The sequence below is a fragment of the Rhinolophus sinicus genome, chromosome 1 (genome assembly GCF_057876585.1).
Source record: "Rhinolophus sinicus isolate RSI-liver-muscle chromosome 1, RSI-T2T, whole genome shotgun sequence".
NCBI lineage: Eukaryota > Metazoa > Chordata > Mammalia > Chiroptera > Rhinolophidae > Rhinolophus > Rhinolophus sinicus.
In genome coordinates, this window is record NC_142501.1 from 186,336,289 (window position 1) to 186,355,585 (window position 19,297).

The 19,297-nt window shown below is 38.8% G+C and overlaps 1 protein-coding gene across 1 annotated transcript in view; it reads right to left on the bottom strand.

Moving 5' to 3' along the window:
• CFI (complement factor I) overlaps positions 1 to 19,297 on the bottom strand; it is a 46,975-nt gene that overhangs the window by 8,074 nt on the left and 19,604 nt on the right. The window contains exons 4-13 of the mRNA XM_019741902.3: positions 17,621 to 17,900; positions 15,985 to 16,138; positions 12,950 to 13,152; positions 12,002 to 12,115; positions 11,745 to 11,855; positions 7,588 to 7,611; positions 7,404 to 7,424; positions 4,400 to 4,435; positions 2,460 to 2,563; positions 2,192 to 2,295 (exon numbers count right to left, since the gene is read on the bottom strand). Of these exons, the coding sequence (XP_019597461.2) occupies positions 2,192 to 2,295; positions 2,460 to 2,563; positions 4,400 to 4,435; positions 7,404 to 7,424; positions 7,588 to 7,611; positions 11,745 to 11,855; positions 12,002 to 12,115; positions 12,950 to 13,152; positions 15,985 to 16,138; positions 17,621 to 17,900 (1,151 nt within the window). The remainder of the gene's footprint in view (positions 1 to 2,191; positions 2,296 to 2,459; positions 2,564 to 4,399; positions 4,436 to 7,403; positions 7,425 to 7,587; positions 7,612 to 11,744; positions 11,856 to 12,001; positions 12,116 to 12,949; positions 13,153 to 15,984; positions 16,139 to 17,620; positions 17,901 to 19,297) is intronic.

Sequence of the window (19,297 nt, forward strand, 5' to 3'; positions counted from 1 at the left end):
TCAAGCAAACAATATATGAAGGTCTGTGCGGCAGGGAGAGAGGTGCACGTGAGTAGGTGGGAGAAGTCCAGAGTGGGTGGAGCAGAGAGCAGAAGGTGAAGCTTCGGGGCAAGATGAGATGGACCAATGTAAGTAGGGCTCAGGTCATATGGGGCCTAATGGGCCATATTATATTTTTGTTTAGTTTTTTATCCAAAGAGGAATACACAGCCATTGAATGTTATGTAATAAGTGACCAAAACCAAGTATGGAAATATTACTCTTGCTGCACAGTAGAGAATGGATAGATGGGGGTGGAGGTGGGCAGAGTAAATGTGGGTAAGGCAATTAGGAGGCAGTTGGTATAATCCAGATAAAAGGCAAAAAAGGGTAACTGTGGAGATGGAAAGTTTGAGAATTAAATAATTAGACATTAAAAATGCCACTAGAGTTGGTGCTATATTGCCTGGACTATGGTAGGGCTGAGGGAGTGAAATGTGATGATGCTTAGATTTCTGCTTTGTGTAACTAGATGAATGGTGTTGTCATTTGCTGAGACAGGAAACCCTGGGACAGGACCATATCTGGGGCAATGGGCATACAATGAGCTCAGTCTTCGAGGTTTTGAATTTGTGACCCAAGATGCCAGGCAGTTGACTGTAGGGCCACTGGCTGGAGGTATCATTGACTGTGTCAACACATAGCATTTTAAAGCACAGATAACTTTAAGAAGAAGGAGGAAGAAGAAAAGGGGAAACCAGGCTAAATCCTGAGGAATATCAGTATTTCGCTTGAACGATAATGCTCAGTCACAAGAGGGTGAAACTTCAAAGAAGGCAGAGAAGGTGTGGCCACAGGACAGTAAAAAACCAGAGAGTGTGTATCACAGAAACCACGAGAAAAGGGTCATTCAGGAGAAAAAAAATAATTTTGGCTCATTGCTCTAGCCTATGAGGGTTTTTATGGGTGTCATCCAACATACTTAATCATTCAACATGTTTCCCTCCCCTCTCTACTTGGGGTCTCCTGCAGATTTCTTAAGTAGGCCTTCTTCTAAGTTACTGTCAGATATGTTGAACTTGATTTTATCCTGGCTCTGCTAGCAACTAGTAGTGCAGCTTTAGCCAAGTCATATAACTTCTCAGTTTCAGTCTGCTTATCTAAATAATGGGAAGAGTAACATTTACCTCTTAGAACTATTGAGAATATTAAAACAAAATAACGTGTGAAAGTGCTGAGCACACTATTTTGTGTGTAAGAGGTGCTCGATAAATGACATTTCATTCATTCTAATGATCAGAACTGAGGCCAGAATTCTGAACTCCGTCCTCCACCAAGCTGACCTTTATTCCTTATGAATACCTTTTAGGCATTGCCCTGCAGCCACTTTTATGGACTGGATGGTGTCCCCCTGGAGTTCACATGTTGAAGCCCTAAACCACAGTGTGACTGGGTGTATTTGGAGATAGGGCCATTAAAGAGGCCTAACTAAGGTTAAACGAGGTCATAGAAGTGAAGCCCTAATCCGATATGACTGGTCTCCTCATAAGAAGAGAAAAAGACATCAGGGATGCAGGCATGCTGAGTAAAGGCCATGTGAGAACGCAGCAAGAAGGCAGCTGTCTACAAACCAAGGAGAAACTAGCCCTACTGATATCTGGATCTTGAACTTCCAGCGTCCAGACTGTGAGAAAATAAAGCCCCCCACTCTGTGGTATTTAGTCATGGCAGACCTTGCAAACCAATACAGACACTTACAACTTGCCTTACTGGCACTGCATCAAATTTGTATTTCCCATCTGCAGGTAATTATGAGACATCGTATCAAATGCTAATGTGAATCCAGACACACTCTGCCTACCCCAGTTCTCTGACTTGAGCATCTCAACCCTTTCAAAGGGGAAGATAAATGTAGATAATACCTATTTTTTCCCACCCTGTAAACAAATGAGCCACATCCAGTAAGTTAGTACCGATGGGTTTGATCTGGTCTTGCCAGCTGGGACCAACAATTTGGCCTATGGGGAACACATTAGGTTCTGGGGATTGGCCTCTGGAGTCCCCATCGTGAATATCAGAGGGAATTTAACAGTTAATAGAGTGGAACTTGTCAATGACTTTTTCTCAGATATGGTTTTATTATCTGCCACAATCTCTATTACCCACTTTCATTGTTTCAGGAAATCCAAAATCTATTGGAGACATTTTTTACCTGACACAATGTGCAGCAGTCAGGATCCAACAGCCACCAATATAAATTCCTCCACAGGTAATTTTCCCGTCCTCCCTAAGTGCCACTTGCCATGGGAAGTCTCCCTGTAAAGACATTTGTATGGTCACTGCCATTCTACAAACAGGTGGCTCTAAGATATTCCCATCGCAAGACTCCTAGTCTCTTACAATCACATATCCCACCCCCTTTTTTCCTCAAACTCAGGCTGTTCCTGGGAAGTAACAGTAGGACTTTTGTGCAGGTTTACCACTTCTGCCGGCCTTCCTCCTACGACTCGTTTCCTTCTAACGGAAGCACTGTTTTTGACTCCACAGGACAGTGTAGGGAAAAATGACTTTATCCGTTTTCTTTCTTCAAGAAAAGAAGAGATTGTATCATCATTTTGAACTATTACCTTTAAGGCAAACACTTCTTGATCATCTCAGCAGAGGCACAGCGAGTATGAAAGAGGCCACATTCATTAGCAAATTATTTTGGATACTAAACTGTACTATTCACCTTGTTTAAAAATTCTGGCTTAATATTAAAGTTGACCTGATTCTCTCAAAACTTTTCTAAAGGTGGACTAGTGACAGAAAGAGGCTGGCTGAGGGATTAAACATTTACCATCCTCCGGCTGATAAATGATGCCACATGCCCAGGCATTACCACTGGGACAGCTCGGGGGGTGGGGGGGTTCTCATGGAGAACTCTGGTCTTCTCACTTTCATAGGTTTTAATTTTTAGAGGCTGTTTGTACGGAAATCTTTTCAATAATATTAATATTAACATTAATGATGTTAATATTAAGTACTTTCTATGTGTAAGACCCCATGCTGAATACTTTGTCTGTAGTTATTTCATTAAATCATCATATTAACCCAGAGACATAATGTGCTGGGAACCCCTGGACAATCCATGGTCAGTTGGCCAGGGGAGGGGCTGTGTTTTTAACCACTTGATATGTGATGACGTTTCCTTCCTCTGTGAGCATTCAGATATGGCACATTTGTTACTAGGAAAAAAACATGGCAGAGTTAGGCTTAAGACGTGAGTTTGCAAGAGAATGCCTGACAAAGGATGACAGTGAAATGTGTCAGATGCTCCCCTTATTCTCTCTCTATATTTTACCAGGTCATGAACCTTTTTTGCAGGCTTTCTTCTTTGCCCCAAATGGAAAGGAAAATTAATATCACTGTCAGTTACTTTGAGCATATTAGAAGGAGGTAGGTCCTCAAGGGAGAGAAGTTGTGAACAAATGTGGACAGATTGTTTGGAGGGTTCCCACCCCTCCTAAGGTTGGGGGAAAAGTGTGATGCTAAGCTTTAAATTTCTGCATGGACCTTTGAAAGAAGAGAGACTTCATTTATGGACAGCTGTGAAACCGGGTTGGGTAATATCTGAAAATTATTGTTGTCTTGAGTAAAGAATAAAGGACCTTTGTTGAAAATCCCTTCTGAGTAGCTATAGCTTTGACATCAAAATCTTTCACTCATTGCCTGATTTTTAAAAAATGTTAATTAACTTTGGGGTCTGGCAATTAAAAGGGAGTCTTACATGAACTTTAAAATGCCCCTCAAATAGGGAGTTATTTTATTCCCCATTTGTATTTGAGGTTAAGTTACTCAGCTAAGATAAGTAACAGTCAGGATTTAACACAATTCAGTCTGACCTGAAAGCTCTTATCAATTACTATCTTCCCAGGAATTTAATACTTTAATTTAATTTGGCTTTTAATACATAACTGGCCAGGGTACAGATCTTCACAAACCTTCTGTCATCATGGTTAAAACATTGCAAAAACACCAGGTTAATTCAATCAAAATCTATTTTTTTTCTATTTCAATGTATGTCGTGAGTCATGATTGATATCTGGTTGTTTTCGGCAAAACTTACCTGACAAAACTTATAACAAATAGAAAATCTTTGTGTAGGACTAGAGTATTGTTTTCACTTCAAAATTAGTCATATGCATTAATCCATTTTTAAAGCAGGGCTTAAGAAGCACTTATGCTTGTTTTTCTTAAAAGTGATAAGGAAAGGAAAAAAGTACGTAATGTTATTTTTTTCTATTTAAATTGATAGTAAAGGTCATTATTACTCAAATTAATTACGTATATATTACATACACACATACATACACGCACAACATTGAAATGCAAATTTAAACCAGTGAACCATTAGTAAAAAAGAATAATGTTAACTTACCTGCATCCATATTAGCAGTCAAAATTTCTGTTTCTTCTATAATAAAACAAAAGTTCCAATGTTTAAAGTTGTGTTTATAGTAAAAATTAAATCATTAAAATAATTTAACCATTGATAATTTTCTATTTAAAACTTGTCCTCCCTTTAAAAAGGACAACACAAAATCCCCAAAGCACATCATCTGATTTCTTTTTTTTTTGGCTAGGTAATTGTGAAGGCTCAAGATGAATTATGTAGAAATTTTGCAGGCACAAACTAGAAGTGTCTGTTGGTACAAGTGAATGGTGGGGCTCATGGTGTTGCTGTTTGCTGCATTTAGATCAGTCAACATGCCCAGATCAGAGAACAAGCTTCTCTTTCTACTCTACATTCACAAGGTCCTTACAGAAGGGAGGGACTAGTCACCGACACTGACCAAAAGAGTCCTGAGCTGATATTAAAAAGGCTCTTCTCCTTCTGTATGCAATAAGGCACTTCTTTCAAGGGTCATGCAAATAAAGACATTTCATGGTTTCAGTATCAGGGGTGGTTAGTATTAGACATCTGGGATGCAGAAGTCAAAAGCAAAAAAGAAAAAAGATTCTCTCTTCTCCTTTTTCCCTTTGATTTTGCTTGAAGTGATCAGGGATGATTCCACCGTCACGCTACTGTCCTACAGCAGTTCAGTCCTGCACAGGATACTGATTTCTTTGACCAGAGTTCCCAAGGTGGGTTTCCACCAACATGTGGCTCTGTCTTGGATGAGATTGCTGCCCAGAGGGCAGTGTTACTTTGCCACAGTGATCCTGTGTCTTAGCCCTGGATTTCCTGAGTTCTTTTTGGAGACACACACATGTATCTGTCATGCTACACGTGTAGGTTATTTTCTGAGGCAGAGAGAGGCTCTGCTCAGAGCTTTCACAAAAGCACCTTCATGAATCAAAGAGAAGACTCAGACATTCATACTGAATGCTCAAAAAAGGAAGATGGGGGAAAGCCCAGTGTAGCTGAGGTATACTAGATATTAGAAGAGCAGCACAAAGCTCTGAAAGCAAAACCCATCAGAAAAACAATCAACGACTTTGATTATATAAAAACTAAAGATTTATATTCAACCCACTATGGATAAAGGTAATAGATGGGTGACAGAATGGAAGAAGATATATTCAATGTCTAAAACGGAAAATGGATTACTATTTAGAATGCAAACCAATAAAAAAGAAGACTGCAATCCCAACGTGAAATGTGGACAAAGATGTGAACTGGTGAAAGCAAAGAGGAAAGAAAAGGAAAAGGCAACTCAGAAGCTTAGTATGCGTAAAAGAGAGACTCAAAATGATTGGTTATTATAAAAATTCAAATTAATAAATGATACCATAGCCCTTGACAGTATGAGGCAAGCGAAATTAGGAAGCGGGGTAATACTAAATGCTGGTGCGGTTGAGGAGAACCCTCAGGTGTGTTTGGTGGAGGTGAGGACAGTACCGCTCTGCCAAAGAACACACAGGCACTAGTTAGTTGAAGTAAGTAGATGTGCACCCTGAGACCCAACAATTCCTTGCCCGGCCGGATGTCTCAAGGAAATCCTGCCACACATCCCTAAGGAGAGGACATTCATCACATGTGATTATCAGCTGAGAGTCCATTATTGAGAAAGCAGACAGTATATTGTGAAAGAGGAACACCACAGAGTATTTTATGCAGCAGTTGAAAACAACAGATTCAATGGGCACATAGCAACATGGACAGATCTTTAAAATGTAATGCTTTGTGAAAAGAAAAAAAAGGGAAATATGAGTGCTACAACAAACTATGATGTGCATCAAAAAGGTATGCTCACAAGATGGCAATACACACTGGATAAGAATGCATACAAACAAAAAGACATATATGTTAAATCACATTCAAATGGTTGCTATGGGGAATGGGAGTAAGGTATAGGGAGGAAAGAGAATCAGTAAAACAAGAGTGGGCCTTGCCTGGACCAGTGATGATCGTGTGCAATGCGCTGAGGAGTATCACAAACTCATCTCTTTGACCCTGAGGTTCAAAACTAGGAAGGAAGGGAAAGAAGGAGGGAAGGTGCAAAGGAATAATGAGGGATGGTGGTGGTGAGAACAACAGCAGCCTTGGAGGACAAGATGACAGGAGAGGGGCACACAGAGAAACAGTCGAGATGAGGCACTTAGACAGGGTGACCTTGAACCTCTAAAAGTCCCCCAGGAATCCTAAGAAATCTTGAGGGGATCCTGAACTTCTGGTAGTCATTTTTTTTTTTTTTTTTTAAAGAAGATTTTTTATTGGGGAAGAGGAACAGGACTTCATTGGGGAACAGTGTGTACTTCCAGGACTTTTTTCCAAGTCAAGTTGTTGTCCTTTCAGTCTTAGTTGTGGAGGGCACAGCTCAGCTCCACGTCCAGTTGCCGTTGCTAGTTGCAGGGGGCACAGCCCACCAGTTCTTGCGGGAGTCGAACTGGCAACCTTGTGGTTGAGAGCCCACTGGCCCATGTGGGAATCGAACCGGCAGCCTTCAGAGTTAGGAGCACGGAGCTCCAACCGCCTGAGCCACCGGTTCGGCCCCTTCTGGTAGTCATTTTATATGAATAATAAAAGAGTGATCCTAAAAAGCCAGATTTGGAAACATCTGGCTTACAAAAGTAAATGAGTAAATACCTATCATGCAAAGAGGTGTCTTTCCTCTGGCAGCAGTTTGGTCAGGAGCTGCCTCGATTTTGAGGGAAAAGTGAAGGAAGAGAAGAAGTGTATTTGGCAAAGGTGGAATGAGTAGGGGTGCTCCACGTTGTGTAGTTTTGGTTAGCAGACTGTGTGGGAGGGTGAGAATGAGAATCAAAGTTTATCACAATGGAAAAAGGCCTCTGTGCCTAAACTAACGGTAAAGCTGGGTTATTGGGAACACGTGGTCATATGCTCCTCAGTAAATAGTTACATTAAAATATAAGAAGACAGCAGTACCTTTGTTTTGTTTCAAGTCTGTAATATCCCAAGAATTTAATAAAATTTTTACCTTGAGCCGTACGTAAAAGGCCTGAAAAAATAGAAAACAAAAATTTACCACAGCAAAGGATAATTTTTATTTGAGAAAAATGCACGCTATATCAATATACTGTACATATATCATAAAAGTTATAATACCTTATTATTGTTTTCAATTCTGCAATATAAATTTTCTATTATAGAAATACACTTACCTTTAATTTTATGTTGTCCAGCTCCTAAAAACAAAACAAAAACCTCACTGTAGCAGAGATAATTTTCACTTGCATAAAATATACACAAATCATTAATATCACAGACCTAGTATAACAGCTTAAATTAATATTTACAAAAAGATAAAAGGGATCCACACTATGCCATCTTCCTTTGATTTTTAATACTGCATAACAAATGTTTCATCTTTCGTTTGAACACATACCAGTTTCACCACAGCAAAGAAATCATTTTAACTTCTGTTTTAAAAGGAGACTTGTATTTTAGATGTATTTGAACATATGCTCAACAGCGAACTTACTGTACAGTTATACAAAATGTATAACCCTTTAACGTATATTAATAAAAGGTGGGCTTATGAAGGATAAATGACATCAAGATATACTTCAAGCCTCCCTTGGTTTAGTGATTTTGATCTGTCCATGGAAAGGAAAGATCAATGAATATATATACCATGTTTCCCCGAAAATAAGACATAGCTGGACAATCAGCTCTAATGCGTCTTTTGGAGCAAAAATTAATATGAGACCCAGTCTTACTTTACTATAATATATGACCGGGTCTTATATTAATTTTTGCTCCAAAAGACGCATTAGAGCTGATTGTCCAGCTAGGTCTTATTTGGGGGAAACACGGTATATATTTATTTTTACATCTCTGCTCTCACTTGCTCTTTGTTAGAGGGGGAAAATTAGACCCATTACGGAAATAGAACGGTAAAGTAACAAGGACAGTTGGCTAAATGAATTTTTGATAGAGATTCAAAAACTTGATAAGAAAAGTAAGCTTTATGTTGTAGTTACTCCTTTGCAGTAGGATTTTTTTTTAATGAACTAATAAATTGTGTTCTTTGATCTTAGTCTTTAGCATTTTGAATCTGGAGGAGAAGGGGGAGAGGGAGGGAGTAGGGAAGGAAGAGGAAGAGGAGGAGGAGAAGAAACCCAAAATATTATTTTACTGAAGAAGTGAAATCAAACTATAGCGCTTCAGAAAAAAGATGAATACCGTATGATCTCATATGTGGAATCCAAAAAATCCAAACTCATAGACATAGAGATCCAGTTTGTGGTTACCAGAGGCAGGGGATGGGTAGAGAGAATTAGGTGAAGGTGGTCAGAGTGTACAAGATAGTTATGTACTGGGATGCACTGTACGGCATGGTGACTAAAGTTAACACTGCTGTGTAGCATATTTGAAAGTTGCTAAGAGAGGAAATCCTCAAAGTTCTCATCACAAGGAAAAAGAAACTTTTTGTAACTATATGAAGTGATAGATGTTAATTGAACTTCATGTAATCATTTCACAATATATGTGTTAAGTCACTATGCTGTACACCTTAAATTTATACAGTGCCATAGGTCAATTATATCACAGTAAAACTGCAGGGGAGTGCGGGACTATCAAGCTTCACTGGCAAAGCCATGGTTTACTGTCCTCCTCCCTGAAAACTTTTTTGAAATTTCTCCCCTCTCTTTACAAAGGGTTTAACTACATTTAATGAACATAACAGCATTTTGCTCACTTGCTTATATACCCTTCAAAAGAAATGATATGATTTAAAATCCTAAAAAGTGCATTTTTTTAATTTAAGAAGTGATATCAATGGAAAATTAAACAAAATTTAGTGAAGTCAAGTACTTGTCCTACCAAAATAGAATTAATATGAATTCATTTATCCATACGTATCTTCAACATTTATTTTATGCTTATGTGTAAGGTGCTTTGCCTAGGACGTTTGGAATACAAAAATAATGAGATAGATTCTGTTTTCAAGGTGTTTACTGTTGAGAACGGAAGATAAGACAAGTACAAAAAATTACAATAAACAGTTTACAGTAATTCAGTGGTGTCCTGACATGGACTCCAGCACTACAGGAGAGGCTGTTGTGTCCCTTCCCAGCTTGTGTTCTGTGACATCATGTCGATGGTATGAAATCCCCCATGGTGGGAGTATTTACACCGCAGAAATTAGCAAAGGCTGCACATCAGGGCTTCCCTCTCCTCTCAAAGCCAGTTGTTAAACATTTACCAGCACACCGCTGGATAAGTCCTATGCGTGAGGTGGATCTATGCACTCCTCGTGCAGCCTTCCCCATCTTTGTTGAAAGCAGCTCCATCCTTTCAATTCTCAGGCCAACACCCGTGGACTCATCCCTGACTGCGCATTTGTTCTCACACCCCCATACAATCTATCAGCACATCTTTTTGGCTCTAGCTTCAAAATCGACCCAGAATCTCACTGCTTCTCATCTCTTCCATTCCCGCCCACTTTTCCTAGTCACTATTGTCTCTTCCCTGGATTATTGCAGTGGCTTCCTCACCTGTCTCCTTGCATCTCCCTGGACTCTTGTACAGACTCTTTCCCACCCAGCTGCCAGGGTATCTTGATTTAAATGTAAGTCAGATCGTGTCGCTCCTCGAAGTCCCCACTTCACTCACTAACAGGCCTGATCTCCCCCACCCACCCACTCTCTGGCCTCTCCTACTGTTTGTCTAATCTCTCACTGCCACCACCTGCAACATCTGCCACACTAGCCTCCTGACTGCTTGTTCCTTCAACATACTAGAATGTTCCTGTGTTAGGAATATGGCACTGGTTATTGCCTCTGCCCAGAACGCTCTTCACAGATATCTGCACGGCTGGCTCCATCATTTGCTTCAGCTCTTTATCTAAAAGTAACCTCAGTGAGTGAGTCTTCCCAGGCCACCTTATCTAAAATTTTAGAACTCACCCTTGACATTTTAGATCTGTCTTCCTTGCTTTATTTTTCTTCTTCGTGCTTTTTTTTACTAGATATTTTTTTTTACTAGAATGTAAGATCTATGAAGGGACAGGGACTTTTTAAATGTTATTAACTATTGTAACCCCAGAGCCCAGAACAGGGCCTGGCACACATCATTTAGGAAGAACTTAATCAATATTCGTTGAGTAAATGAATGAATATAACAATTTAGAGAATTATTTTTCCTCTAGAAACATCGATGGGAGCACGAAGTCAATTTGTGTGGCACAGAGTAGGTACCTAGTAAATATTTTTCACATTGGAGGTTTTTCAATGAGCACCAGAAAGCAAAGACCATCAACTCATTGCTTTGAAACTAGGTATGTAAATGGAAAGAATTAAACATGATTCTGCCTTTCTGTTATGAACTGTATTTCATGGAAACAAAATAGTTGATGAAGGAAAAACTCTATAAAATTTAATAACTGTAGAAAGAATGTTGAATAGAAATGGCCACTTTATAGTCCCTATTGATAAATTGGATCTAAGCAACACAACCACTAAGTCTGCTAAAAACCATTAAGGTGAAAGGTTGTGGGGTAACTGTTTTAAAGGAATTATCAAGCTGATCTGTGATCCATCTTAGCATCACTAGAAGTGGGATAATCAGACAAGACATTATATGTAATAGGAATTACACAGCACCACCCATCAAGAATTCTTGCCTGAAACATTGAACTTTACACCTAATCCAGAATAAGTAACGTCCTGTAGGCAAATGACCCAGTTTCTCTAGAAAAATCAATGGCATGTAAATAAAATAAAATAAAATAAAAAAATTGGGGGTGAATGGGTAGGTAACTCTTAAAGAATAAAAGACTTCAAAAACTTAATAACCGAACACAATGTTAGATTCTTTTGGATCCTAATTCAGAAACATTAATTCTAAAAAGACATTTTTGAGACCATTGGGAAAATGTGACCATGGGCTGTTATTATGGAATTATTATTTTTAGGTGTACTAATGAGATGATAGTTGTATATATAAAGTGTTATCTTTAGAGATATATATATATAGGTAAAGTTATGTGATATCTGAAATTTGCTTTAAAATACTCAAACAATAAACATGTCGAACAAGACTGGCAAAATATTAATGATTGTTGAAGCTGGGAGATGAGTACATATCTATTTCTGTTATGTGGGAACTTTTCTAATAAAGAGTTCTGAAAAACAAAAGAAATATTTAATAAATAAAGATACAAGAGAAGAACATTTTATAGTTCTTCAAAAGCCCACTCAATAGTACTCTTACTGCTTGACCCTCCTATGGTCACTGACAATCACAATTTGCCTAAACAAAGTTTCAGAGCCCCTGGATCGAATGAGAAAAAGTAATCACAAAATGAAATTACCTTCACAGCCAATTTCGTCGTCTCCTGTAATGCAGTCCACCTCACCATTGCACTTATACTGGTTTGGAATACAAACGCCAGATTTACAAAGGAAACTCTCGGCTTGGCACCCTATGCAAACATAAATAGAAGAGGGTTTTTGTTTTTGTTTCTTTCTTAAAACTGAATGAGATGGAATCTTAAAGTCAATGGTAAAGTTGTTTCCACTGTTATAGTCAGCAAATGCATGGGGATTTCAAGGCTGGGTTTCTGTCTACCTTTACAGCACAGCTCATCACTCTGGTCTCCACAATCATTGACACCATCGCAGGCCCTCCTCTGAGGAATGTATTTTCCATTCACACACTGAAAGGAGTCCTTTGTTGGAGAAACTGTAAAGTAGGAATTATCTTTGTGAAATTTATGGAGTTGTGGGTGACATTTTAATCACATTTTTGGCATAATGGGGACATTAAGATAAAGTCGGGCATAAAATAAAAATGGATAGAAAATGCATGGGTAGCATCAACGTAGTATCTAAGGTTCATAAGGGGAAAAAAATGTCCAAACTGGCTTATGGAGGCCCTTTCTTTATTTCTGAAAATGTATGTATTTGTGGAGGTCTGTACTTGCTGGGATTGGGGGAGGGGGCTCAGGAATCAGGCGCCCCTGCTGACACTGGCAAACACTGTCAGCTCATCCATTCCTCCCCTGCTGACAGGTTAATCCCCACCCCCACACCAAGATTTACTTGGGCAGTGTCGTTTACATTTTGATGGCACATTTGTTAGCACCATAAACGGCTTTGACGTTTAACACCATATATATGGCTAAAATGTTCCAATGGAAACTGAGGCATCCATGTGGTCGCTTAAATATTTTAAAGCAATGTATATATAGGCTGGACGTCTCAAAGGAGATACTGAGGTTTCTTCTGATGTTTGATTGACTTGTGTTTGCCATAGTAACATTAATCCAGATGTTCAAGAAAGCAAAGAGTAGTGAAGCAACTTTGCTTCCCATATAGGAAGCTAGATAGAGTTAATTTTTGAATGGCAAAGAGGTATAATTGGGGAAGAACACTAATTTAGGCTCTAAACCTCAATACATGATTTTGCCTCTGTGACTGGCAAGTGGGTATCCATTATTTGTTTGTTTACTACAGACTTAGTGTGAAGTAAACAAACTTGAAGGAAGGGAAAACATCAGGCAAGTACTCTACAAACCTGCATTCTGTGTGTAACACACTACACTCGCTAAACCCTGGTAATTTTCATTTATTCTCTTAGAAAAAGTACATTCAGCCAAAGTGGTCTCTGAGCCTCGACACTGCACATGCAGACATTCAGTGGTATTTATATGGAAATCAGTAGAATTTGTATGGAAATCTTCAGGTAAATGAAACCTTCCTTGAGTATCTTGAGCACCTCTGCAAACAGAATAAATGAAGCATTAGAGTAGAATAATTAGTACTTTGCATTTGTAACCTCACTGTAGAGGTAAGGGAATAGAGTTAATTTCCTCTTATTAGATAGGGCAAGATGCTTGATTCTCTGAGTCTTAATATCCTTACCTGTAAAAAGGGAATATAACTATCTCACCAAGGTTTGTAAAAATTCACAGTCAATTTAAACTGACTAGCCAAAGTTCTAAACAAGGGAAGCACTTATCAAATATTGGTTTCCTCTCCTCTGTTTCTTGTTAGGGAGGATTGCTTTTTCTTCCTCTCCTGATGTTTCCTTCCAACTTGACATGTGTCATTCTTGGCCTCTCTCCATTTTTTAATTCCTCTTCTTTCCAGGAAAGAGAGTGGATTATTTTTGGAGAGGAGGAGAGGTGTGTGTGTGTATGTGGGGGGGGGGATCTTTCCGCCTGCCCCATGCTGTAAGCCTTACCAGGTTGGCCCCATTGTTGCTTAGGATTTGGGAGATTAAGTTGGTTAAATTCCAGGAGGTCCATTTTGCTTTTACATTTAGCGACATCCCTAATTAATCCTTGACAGTAGTAAGGTGATAATTTGGCATCTGTACACCATTGCTTGGACTTCTTAATTTGTGTGGGCAAGAGGCTACATCAATGACCCAATATCCTAGATGTGATGAGTTACCATGAGCTATTCTGCCAGGACATTTACTTGCTCCCTGCTTCTCTTTAGAACCAAATGAGAAAAGTGGATTAAAAATATAAAGTTGAGCAAAGATATGGGTACATCAGGTAAATGTAAACAAAAATAAAGCAGTAATGGAAATATAAATCTCAGCTAAATTAGGATAAAAGGCAAAAAGAGAACAATTAACGAGAACAAGGAGGGTATTTTTAATTATTTCAGATCCATATTGAGGACATAGTAGTCATGAAACTGTGCCAAACAGCATCAAAATATAAGAACAAATGAGAACCATTTCAGGAAATCTGACAGGTGAATCATCTGAAAAACCTCTCAACCTAAAACTATCCAAAAATATGAGATAAGATATAATAAAAGCCCACAATGAGCTCTTAAGGAGGTAAGGGAAATACCTACTGGCTCAAATCAGAAAAGTCTGTCCATGAGCTTATGCAAAATATGATAAGGGCAAAATACTGAAAGATCAAAGACTGAGAGAGTTTATCATTAGGCTGTACGTCACAAACTATTGAAAATCATAATTACCCTGTAGCTCAATTTAATGATAACAGACTCTCATTAATGAACACTAGCAGATGTGGTTTAGGAAGAAGAAAATTAAATCCAGAATTGTGGAGTGAGATGCAAGAAGTAACAAAACCCATGAAGTTGGTAAACAAGTAAATCTGAGTAAGCATTCACTGAACAACAGTAATCATAATTGCATATTATATGATGATAATAATTAATTTCAAGCATATATTAAAATAAGATGGAACTAAGTACTGGAAACTTGATAGGGTAATGACATTCTTTGTATTATTCTTGCAGAAGGTGAGGACTTGCTAAATCAAGGATTTATGGTATAAATGTAAAGATAGCCACAAAAGGAATAAAAATAGAATGTATAATTTCAAACCACATAGAAGAGGAAAGGAGCAGGGGAGATTAAAAGAACAACAACTTTATTAACCTAATAGAAGTTAGAAAAGGAAGAAACAAGAGCATAGAAAAACCAGGGTATATAATAAGCACAAAGTAAGATAGGAAAAATAAACTCAACAATGTAAATAATCACAGTAGTGTAAATGGACTACACTTTTCAGACAGTGATTGTTATATTGTTTTTTTTTTAAATCTAGATATATGCTGTTTGTAAGGGAACTACTTAAAAAATAAAAACACAGAAAGCTTGCAAGTAAATAAATGGGAAAAGATTTGAACAAGGCAGTTTGCAAGCTTGCTTATTCTAATAAATAACATACCTATTATATAGAACCCTACACATGAAGCATTTAAAATATACGCAGCACAAAGCAAGACTCAACAAATATTTAAACAATTGTCATCATATAGAGACATTCTTCGACTATAATACAATTAAATAGAAAATCAATAACAAAAAATTAACCAAAAGAAAACTAACATATTAATTAAAATAGCAAAAACCAAAACTAACTAACAAAGACAACTTCTAAATTATGTATGGATCAAAGAGGAAATTATATTGAAAATTAGGAAATATTTTGAACGGAACAATAATAAAATATCACTTATGGAGGCTTATGGCATGCAGATGAAGCATTAGCTGGGGGAAATTTGTATCCTAAATGCTTATATTAGAAAAAGAAAGAAAAATTGAAAATTGATGAGTTAAACATTTACCTCAAAGAATTAGAAAAAATACAATAGAGAAAAGAAGGGAGAGAGCCAAAGATAACATCAAAGGTTAATGAAATTGAAAATAAGGAAGCAAGAGATAATTTACAAATATAAAAATCAAAAACACTAATCAAATAGACAAATCTATGCAAAGTTGATCAAGAAAAAATGAAAAGGCATACATAAATAATATTAGTTATGAAAAAGTGGACATAATTATAGATGAATAGAAAGAGACAGTATTTGCAGTTCTAATCAGCAAAGAATTTGTATCCAGGTACTTGAACAAACTTGGCTGCTCTGTGCTCAGCAGTGTTCTAAGCACTAGTCAATGAGTACATTTAATCCTCGTAACAATGCTATGAGGCAGGCAGTTAATATTCTCAGGTTACCTATAAGGAAATGGAGGCACAGAAAGATTAGGTAATCAAAAAACAAATAGTTGACACAATAAATTCAATCCTGGGAAAACCCCCCTACACAGGCACTCACTGTTGAAATCCGAGGTCACGGCAGGCCACATTGGCCTGTGTGATGCTCCAGCTGCTTTTACATATGAACATTTTCTTATCTTGGTCTACAAGTTTTACTTGAACAATTCCCTCTGATTCTCTATTTCCATACTTCAAGGAAACATTAAAATGTCCTAAAATAAAACCAAAAGAATGAGCAATATTTAGGCATTCACTTTCCTTGTCTTGATTAAAAGCCTTTAAAATAATAAAATACATAATTTCAGATTAGCTTGAAACACCATGCAGAGTAACGGTAAGCAATTATTTTGTGAGGGCTTATTATGTGTCAGTGGCTGTGCCACCTAGTTATACAGAATATCATAAAATCTTTGCACCAACCTTATGAAGACGAGGCCGATATTTATCCCCATTTTTACACACATGGAACCTAACTTCCTCCATTTTTATAAAGGAGGTCAAGTTACTCGCTCAAGTGGTGAAGTCGGGAATCGGAGCCTGCTCTATAAATCTCACTCTAAAGCCAAGCCAAACAAATAATGAAAATGTAAGAAGTGTTTGTGTATTATCATATATTAAGGCATTTAAGTTTCAAGAGAACAAAAGTCTGACACTGACAAAAATCATCTTCACTATTGCTTTTCCTCCTCTGCAGCAGGTAATAGAGATGAGCTCAAATAGGGAGCTTTCTTTCTCCTTTTCCACAGTACCTCAGCATCTTAACTCAGCATCACACACATATTCAGGCTACTGTGAGCTGGTGTATATCATGGTGTCTTTAAAAAGAATATTTTAAGCTATCCTCTGTAAATTCATTGAGAGCCTGTGATAATGGATATCGGAAGACAACAAACTGGAGGCTTGCTGTCCTAGCTAAAATTTCACAAGCACAAAACTGTGTGAAGGGCTTTACGTATATCATTTTATTTCATTTCCACAAGAGACTTAATGAGTTAAGAGTTACTGTTACTCATATCTTATAGATGTGGAAACTGGGGCCCAGAGAGGTCCATAACCAAGGTGGTGCTTGGAGGGGCTTGCAACGAAATCTGACTGACAGTGAGAACCACTCTGCTGATCCACATGTTAGCTTCCCAGCCTCCTCACTACATTACGCATATGGATGGAGTGTAGACAAGGTCTCAGATCTGATGTGCCAAGTTTGCTAGGTTGGAGTACGTCCTAGGTCAGCAGTGGCCTGAGCTCCCCTTAGATCAGGGCCAGTGGGGTCGAGGCTAGGGAGAGGGGTCGAGGCTGGTTGCATGAATGCTGGAAGAAATTATTGAGGTTAGAGGTCCAGAGAGAGGCTCCATATCAGTATCAATTTCATGTAAAGACTTTTTCACTGGGTTCTGAACAAACTCAATGACCCTTTAGCTAAATAGAAGTTAGGGTGGGGACAATTTTGAAAAGCTGAGTGACAAAGCATGGCGTGAGCATGGAGGGGAGGACTGGCCTCAGGTCCTTGGGCCCTGGACCCATGGTCTGACTACATTCTGGTGACTCCTGATGTTTTTAGTTATCATCCCAATTACTACTGAGAATCTAGAGAAGGATTTTGAGTTGTCATCATGACATTTTATGGGAAAAGTATTTTCTAATAGGAAGTATGGCAGACAATTTCCTTCTTATGTCATAAACTAGGCTTTTCGTACCTCCAGGTATACATGTTCCATTATGTAAAAACTTTGCCTCTGGACGAAGACATTCTAAACTCTTTTGCTGACAGTAAGTCAAGTAGCTTTTCCCGTTAGTTGAACACACGGCAGTGCCATTCTTTGGGCACTGATAAGGGAGTTTACAAATGCAAGTCCCATCGATGCATTTCTGCCATGGTTGGCAGAAGACCTTATGGCAGGAGAGATGTGTGTATTTTTCAGTTAAGCACTTTTCGTCCACCAGATCCTCGTGAGGCACGTCTGATGACAAAGGGACCTATAAAACACAAAATAAATATTAACTTAGCAAAAAGCTAAGATCTTTTTGAAGATGAATAAGTGATGGAAAGGAACAAGACAGGCTCACCTAGCCCATGGTACAGATGAGCGGGATGTGGTCTGGTTGTTTTTAGAATTGGATTAACCTGGCACCGAGTCTCAGTGTATACACTGACAGTTATATGCGTATGGTCTTGGGCAGGTTACTTATCCTCATGAACATTTGTTTCCGCATTTGTAAAATGGGGATACCATATTCTCTTTTGCAAGGTTATTGCAAAGATGAGTCTTAATATGCTTGGCAGGTACTAGGCATGAAATCAGTGGGAGCTATTATTATTCAAAGCCAGCATAAAATTCTGCCTTTGAAGAAGTCAGTGAGTCTCATGAGTCACGTTGAAGAGTAACAGATTTGGTGCTAAATAGAGTCTCATGGAGTGACTTAATGATTAAAAATGATTAATTCTATGAATAATTGCAAAACTATTTGTTAAAATCCTCCTGTGTGTACAATCCTGCTAAGATGGCCGTGACACGGGCTGTGTTGTCTAAGGGCTTGGTATCTAGGCGATACGATAGAAATGCACACGATAACTGGGGTACAAGGCAGACTGTGGTAAGTGACGTAACAGTAGTACAAATATGACACGGTGCTCTTTGAGGTCCTGAGTGGGAGAGAATAAATCTTTCGAGGGGGATATAAAAAGGCCTCATGGAGGTGGAAGCATCTGAGCAAGGGGAGGCAGGACAGGTGCTAGCACAGGGCTGCTGCTAACAAAATGCAGGAGGGATGGTGCAGATGTGCTTAGGGACTATGAGCCATCCCAACTGATGGGCATGCAGGGGGTATGTGTGCTTCAAATGGGGTAGCCATTGGTCAGGCACCTGGGGAGGAAGAGCGGCAGGGGTGGAGCATGAGAATGGTTTGGAAAGACATTTGAGCAAGTAAAAGCAATAGGATTGGACAATTCATTCCATGTAGGAGTTGAGGGTGGGACCTAGGCTTTGAGGTTGAATGATAGTAAGGATGTATAAAGTATAATGCCATTAATCAAAATAGATACTAAGGTAGAGCAGGGCATTATGAATTTGATTTGGGACCTGCTGAGTCTGAGGTTCCTGAAGGCCGTGCATTTGGAGATGTTATGTGGGAAAGGGAAATGTGAAGCTTGGAAGACAGATCATTAGCTTATTTATCAATTAATTCAATCCATGAGTTGGGAAGCATCACTGTGTGCCAGGCAGTGGCCTTGGCCAGGACCAGAGGAGTCAAAGCCCCAGTCCTGATGCGCACACTGAGCTGAAAGGAGACAGGCAAGCCTGACTGACGCTTCTCTGACACTTAGGGCCAGCGTGCCGGTAGGACAGTGTTCTGGGCCCTCACTGACTAGGACA